At 48.1% G+C, this 6824-nt stretch overlaps 1 protein-coding gene across 1 annotated transcript; it reads right to left on the bottom strand.

Annotated features, from left to right (window-relative positions):
* Positions 1–567: 567 nt before the first annotated feature.
* On the bottom strand, positions 568–3037 carry LOC109732080 (uncharacterized). The gene is made up of 3 exons (XM_073502636.1): positions 2510–3037; positions 1457–2407; positions 568–1322 (listed from the first exon to the last, which is right to left on the bottom strand). The coding sequence occupies exons 1-3, from the start codon at positions 2543–2545 to the stop codon at positions 807–809; spliced, it is 1503 nt and encodes a 500-aa protein (XP_073358737.1). The 5' UTR covers positions 2546–3037; the 3' UTR covers positions 568–806.
* Positions 3038–6824: the final 3787 nt, after the last annotated feature.

The following is a 6824-nucleotide window of genomic DNA, read 5'->3' as shown; positions in this document are numbered from 1 at the left end:
TAATCCAACTAAGAGCCCACTTCCCGGTTGGAGTTACGGTATTCCCACAAGTGCCGTCGTGGCGGCATGGTCGGCGGTCTGTACGGTGCAGGGGCCCATATGCTGAACATGAACCCATCGTCGAAAATCCAGCGGATCATATATGAATATAATGGAAATCTAATGCGAAGACGCTAACCCCAAATCACGACAGATAAATCTTGTGATCGAGACCATCAATGATGAATCTGAATACGCTTCGCTAGCCCAACATCTATATGCACTACCACAACGAATTTCACCACAAAGTACAGAGATCGATGATGAACTGGTTGATCGGCAGAGACCATCTCGGCGGCAGAGTGGCGCTGGCAACCACCACATTGCGCATGCTTTTTTTTTTCTCTACATGTATTTTTCTTTTTCCAGCAATGCTGTTATTCTCAGCAAACTTTGCTGTGGCTATCATATACTGTATGAAAGACAGAAAAAAAACACAGAACATTACTCGTACTGAATATTGGCTGTATTCAACACAGGCAACTTACTGCACGACCACAGCAGAAAAAAAGAGCACTTAAAAGAAGATACATGAACAAGCAAAATAGTTAAAAGAGTTGTTGTTCCAACAAATTGGTAGCAAAGATATTACATTTCTTACATGGCAGCCAATTAGGCAATAATACAAGCTTAGCTAGCTTCATCAGCAGAAAATACTGACGCTGTGGCTACTAATTGGATTTTGGAGTTCAGGGACTCCTTCCAACCACACACAGGATAAATCATGGCAATGCCGTGAATGATTTATTGATTTGTAAAACTTGACCTTATGAGCGGAAGTGAATCACAGCAGGAGAAGCCTTCGGCAACGTCTCTGTGATCTTATTTCTCAACAAATCCTTCTCATCGCTGGTCCGTGGATAACTCGAAGGATGAACCTCAACATGAGGAAACTTGACGGCGCAAACCTTGCACACCTTCCTGTCATGCAGAGATACCTCCTTGATATTCACAGCAGCCTCCATGACACGGCTGATGTGTCCTGTGAAGTTATCATCGGACTGAAAGCCATATATGGTTAGCTTGGCTAGATCCTTATGCTTGAAATCAGGGTCAGATGGCTCCCACTTCACATCAGTTTTCTCGGAGTAACTTTTTTGGGACTCCATGTGGCACTTATGATTCCATACCGTGATGCAAAACTCCACCACAAACGGTGCAGCTTCAAGAAGGAACATTGTCCAAGCAATATCACATTCTTCGGGAAGATTGTCCAGATTCACAAACCGTAGTTTGGCAAGGCAAGGTGAAAGCACTTTCGGGGATTCTGGTCGAATCCAAATCTGGGACAGATAAAACAAATTTACAATGAGAGCAAGTCATTCATAAATTGAATCCTTAAGTAACGCATAAGTTTCTACTGTTGCATATAATAGGCATACAATGAGAATGGGATGGAGATGATTGGAGTGAGTACCTTTTCACTTCGAAAGTCCAGGGACAGATCGTTTCCGGAGGGGACATTAGCAAGCAGCTGGCTTAGCTCGAGTGTCTTGTGTGAAAAACATGCCTTAGCAAGGCTTAGCTTCGAAAGCTCAGGGACAAAACCAAGAGCCAAGGGATTTTCAGCACAGGAGGGCCAACTATTAAAGGTCATCCGTTGGAGGTTTGGTAGAAAGGTGAGCTCCACTGTTTTGAATTCACAATAGGAGATAACAAGCTCCACGAGTCGTGCGTGTTCTACATGCAGCACCGAAGAGACCCCCTCGTCACACATGAACAAAGATAGTGACTCCAGCTGCTTGCAATAGCTTAGGATGTTGGTTATGTCTGATTCACCAAACCTCATGTATTGTAGATGCAGCCCCGTGAGGCCAGCAAATGCGTCGGGACAATCACGAAAAAAATCATTGAACTGCTGAGCAAAGAACAGGCGGTAGGCTTCGGTGCAAAGATGACCATTCCTGGGCGTCAAGATCTCAAACTCGGCTGAGTCCACTTTCTGGTCTGCCATGGCGAGGCCAACACATTTGCCGATGGAGAGACAGTGAGAAGGACTCAAAAAGAATTTGAGCTTCAGCTTACGAATGGTGATCTTCGAAGACCTTGCATTGAGGATCTTGTTCGTAACATTGGCCACAACGGTGTGAATTCGGACCAAGTCATCAGTGCTAAGATCAATCACGATCTGCGAGAGCATAGTGGGCAGCTTCTGCATTTTTTTGGAAAGTATGCAGGTTTTTACAGCATCGAGCGTACCCACCCTCTCCAGAATGTTAAGCAGCAAATCAGCAGGCAGCTCGCTTAGCCTGTCCCTATTGCCTGCTTCTAAGTCAGCAGGCAGCTCCCTTAGCATGTCCCCATTACAAGCTTGTACTTCAGCAGGCAGCTCGCTTAGCGAGCCCCCATTACCAGCTCCTGTCTTCAACTACATTTTGCCAGATGGAAGAATTAGTCATCCGTCATCAATCGATAAATTGACTTCCATCAGATGAAAAATTACAGTAACAAAACATATGAAACAACTTACATCACGTCGGCCGCGGCGACACCTATTAAGCTTCATGGCGACGCAATGAGCAGAAATAATAATTATTGAAACGATGATATCGCGACAATCGTGAACGCGCAGCCTGAACTTGTTATAGACTCCTCCGATCCTACTCGCAAAAGAAGTCCGATACTACCCAAAAAAGAGACGGAGACGGAGGAGCTGAGGTTTCCGAATCTTCTTCAAGCCGGTATAGAATCCGTAAACCGACCGATTTACTATTATCTCATGAGAGGCAGACATATAAAAACAACTCCTTTTTCTAATACAACAAATCGAAATTGATCCGTTTCTTCTTCGAATCCGAAGACAGAACGAAATTGGCACCTTTCTCTTGCTTCTCCCAATCCGATTCCAGAAAGAATTTGACCTTCCTTCATCATCTAGAACGTAGCATCTGGAGCCGAACTGGTTTAGGGGAAAAGGCCGGCCAGGAGATCGGTAGCCGCCGCCGGGAGATGATGGGGAGGGGAAAGTGTTAGGGCAGACGATGCCATGTGGTGGATCTGTTAAGATTTGGGCTCGGGCTAATCTACACTAGCCCATAGGCCCATTTCAACGCAACAGTAAGGTTATGAAGAATATTCATATGCGGCCCACTAAAGATCTTCCAATTTCGAGGCACATATGGCGTGTTTGGTTGCCGTTTGCTACAGGGCCTGCATCGCATACACTTCTCAACCCAGCCTGGTTGAGCAAAAACAGACCCTAATACGCCATCTGCCAGTTGTTTGGTTGCCTGCATCTAGTGTCCCTGCATTAGGTAATACACAAGTGCACTTTGTTTGGTTCCCTGCATTGGCCCGAGCGGTACATGAACACGGAGTTTGGTTGCATACGGCATCCATGTTATGCTTACCTTGTAACCTACTTGGTGAGCTTACCCACACCTAGCACACCAACGCCTCAACACAGCAATGGCGATGAACTGGGCGAAGATGATGAAGTTCTTCAGCTTCAGCCCAAACTGACGATCCACCTTGACACCTCCAACCTTGCGACTGTCAACACTGATGCCGTGCTTTCGCACCCACTCGGAGTAAACTTGTTCTGCTGCCTGCCTAGTCTTGAACCCTCTATGGGTGTTGTTGCTATACGATGCCACTTGTGCACTGGCTTCTTCCCATGAACTATAAACCCCTGGGACCTTACCGATGAACACGGCATACCACTTGCCCTAGCAATGCACAAGAGCAAGAGTTGAAGCAGCAAATCAATGGAGCACACAAGTAGCAAGCAAAGTAGCACACAAACAACAATGGAGCAGAAGAGAAGTAAAGCATGCATGATCATACGCCATAGCAAGTTCTTCCTAGCACTACCTTGGTGTTAACCTACCACCACATCCAAAAAAGGGTGTTGTCCTACCACCGCAAGTTCACCATCAGCGTGAGGGGTTAGTATATACCACCTCACCAAAATATACAGACCATCAAATAGTTTTTGAGCCCTAGCTACACAAAATGTACGTCGTCATCGTCATCGTCGTCGCCACCGCCATCGCCGTCGGGGATCATGCACGCTCACAGGCAGCACTACTCTAGTAGTAGTGCTTGCCCAGCCAGGTCCTGAACCACAACACCATGTGAGCGTCGGCCATGGCAATGAACCCAACACCCTGGGCCTTGTTGTCAAGCAGGTGGCTGAGAGCTGCCATGAGAGCCTCGTCGCTGAAGCCACCCTGGGTCATGACAGCGCCATACAGGTCAGGGTGGACGTCCAGGGGCTTGCACTCCCTGATGGCTGTTTCCACCTCTTTCACCGTCTCAGTCATGCTGCAAAAGACATTGATCTCCTCCTCCATCAGGCCTCCTCTCTTCCTCTTCCTATCATGGACGGGGTCAAATGGCTTGTCGAAGGGCTTCACAGCGGGCTTGTCAGGGCCATCAAGGACCTCAACATCCGGGGTCCCAGGGAAGTCTGGCATGGGAGAACCAAGAGGCTCCCCCAAGCCCATGGCATGCTTCCCAGTTGCCAGCCCGAAGGAGAAGATGTGCTGCATCTGGCTGTAGTTCTGGATGGGTGTGTTGAGGAACTCAGCGTCCCTTGGGTGGTCCTAAGAATAAAACACAAGTGTTGTTAGTTGCGATTAGGAGTAGGCAATGGTGGACAGTATGAAAAGGAAGAGGGATGTGAGCTAACCGCGACATGGCCGGCGTAGTGCTCTGCCTCCAGAATTATGGAGCAAGTGTTCTCATCCCATGAGGCGCCGCTAAGGTCTCTCAGCTTGGACACTTGGATCCATCGACTTCTCCACTTCCTCAGGTGGTTGTACACCTGGGTGGCAGACACCTCTTGCCCATAGAACTCGAACACCTGCTTCGCAACGGTGTTCAGGTGCACCTCCTTGAAGCCCTTGTCAGTCCTAACTCCACTAGAGATGAGCTCACACATCTTGTTCAGCACGAACGTGGACATGAACGGCTGCCACTTTATGTTGTTCGACCTACCATCCTTCTTTGCCTTTGCTGCTGCTAGCTTGAGTGCAGCGGCAGCAGCAGCAGCAGTAGTTGGCTCAACGAGCACTACTGGCACATAGATGGAATCAGACACGAACACCTCTGAATCAGGTGCCATCTCGGACATAGGTTGCGAGTCCTCGACAAACGATGGAGCAAACTGGCTATCGGACATGACAAGGGCCTGACTAAGATCTTGCGTCTGCGTGGTCATGTCCTATAATCGTAGCACGCATTGGCAGTAAGCATAGCACACAACATACCGGACAATCCATGAAAGCAGAAGCATACATGTACATGGTTCATCACTATCAACGTAAGCACATGCTTCATCGCTATCATACCAAGTGAAAGATCGTGGATGTCGCTTAGAGGGAGGGTGAATAGGCGCTTTAAAAATAATTATCGTTTAGGCTTGAACAAATGCGGAATAAACCTAGCGGTTAATTTGTCAAGCACAAAACCTACAACAATTAGGCTCACCTATGTTCACCAACAACTTATGCTAAGCAAGATAAACTACTAGGTGATAGCAAGATATATGGCAGGGAACAATATGGCTATCACAAAGTAAAGTGCATAAGTAAAGGGCTCGGGTAAGAGATAACCAAGCCACGCGGAGACGACGATGTATCCCGAAGTTCACACCCTTGCGGATGCTAATCTCCGTTTGGAGCGGTGTGGAGGCACAATGCTCCCCAAGAAGCCACTAGGGCCACCGTAATCTCCTCACACCCTCGCACAATGCAAGATGCCGTCCACTAGGGGACCCTTGAGGACGGTCACCGAACCCGTACAAATGGCGACCCTTGGGGGCGGTCACCGAACCCGTACACTTTGGCAACCCTTGGGGGCGGTCACCGGTACCCGTCAAATTGCTCGGGGCGATCTCCACAACCTAATTGGAGACCCCGACGCTTGCCCGGAGATTTACACCACAATGATTGAGCTCCGAACACCACCAACCGTCTAGGGCGCCCAAGCACCCAAGAGGAACAAGCTCAAGGGTACCAAGCACCCAAGAGTAATAAGGTTCTCAACTTGTAACTTCCACGTATCACGTGGAGAACTCAAACCGATGCACCAAATGCAATGGCAAGGGCACACGGAATGCCCAAGTCCTTCTCTCTCAAATCCCACCGAAGCAACTAATGCTAGGGAGGAAAATGAGAGGAAGAACAAGAAGGAGAACACCAAGAACTCCAAGATCTAGATCCAAGGGGTTCCCCTCACATAGAGGAGAAAGTGATTGGTGGAAATGTGGATCTAGATCTCCTCTCTCTTTTCCCTCAAAAACTAGCAAGAATCCATGGAGGGATTGAGAGTTAGCAAGCTCGAAGAAGGTCAACAATGGGGGAAGAACACGAGCTCCAAGGATAAGGTTCATTGGGGAAGAAGACCCCCTTTTATAGGTGGGAAAAAATCCAACCGTTATGCTCACAGCCCGCACAGAGCGGTACTACCGCTTGTCCTCACGGTACTATCGCTAGGGGTAGTGGTACTACCTCAAAGGGTAGCGGTACTACTGCTTGCGAGCGGTACTAAAAAAATACATCTGTGCCTACCACCGCTAGACTTGTGACTAGTTTTTGGTCCGGAGCGGAAGTAGCCGCGGTAGTACTGCTCCAAGCGGTAGTACCGCTCCCAAGAGCGGTAGTAAAAAATTACATACCCTCCAAGCGATAGTACCGCTCCCACGAGCGGTAGTACCGCTGCAGCTTTTATAAGGACACCAAAACTGACACAACTTCTGCAAACGGACTCTGAATTCAACGAAACCAAGTTTGTTGGAAAGCTAGCGACAAGGGCTAACACAATATTGATGGAAATAACAA

Source organism: Aegilops tauschii, chromosome 6 (assembly GCF_002575655.3).
Source record: "Aegilops tauschii subsp. strangulata cultivar AL8/78 chromosome 6, Aet v6.0, whole genome shotgun sequence".
NCBI lineage: Eukaryota > Viridiplantae > Streptophyta > Magnoliopsida > Poales > Poaceae > Aegilops > Aegilops tauschii.
Note: the sequence above shows the minus strand (reverse complement) of the source record. Positions and strands in the feature narration are given on the sequence as shown.

Bases quoted from the DNA above. Each gene is read 5' to 3' on its own strand.
- LOC109732080 (XM_073502636.1), bottom strand. From the start codon at position 2,545: ATGAAGCTTAATAGGTGTCGCCGCGGCCGACGTGAT. The intron at 2,408-2,509 runs GTAAGTTGTTTC...GGCAAAATGTAG, and splicing joins GTCGCCGCGGCCGACGTGAT to TTGAAGACAGGAGCTGGTAA. The intron at 1,323-1,456 runs GTACTCACTCCA...TATCTGTCCCAG, and splicing joins TGGACTTTCGAAGTGAAAAG to ATTTGGATTCGACCAGAATC.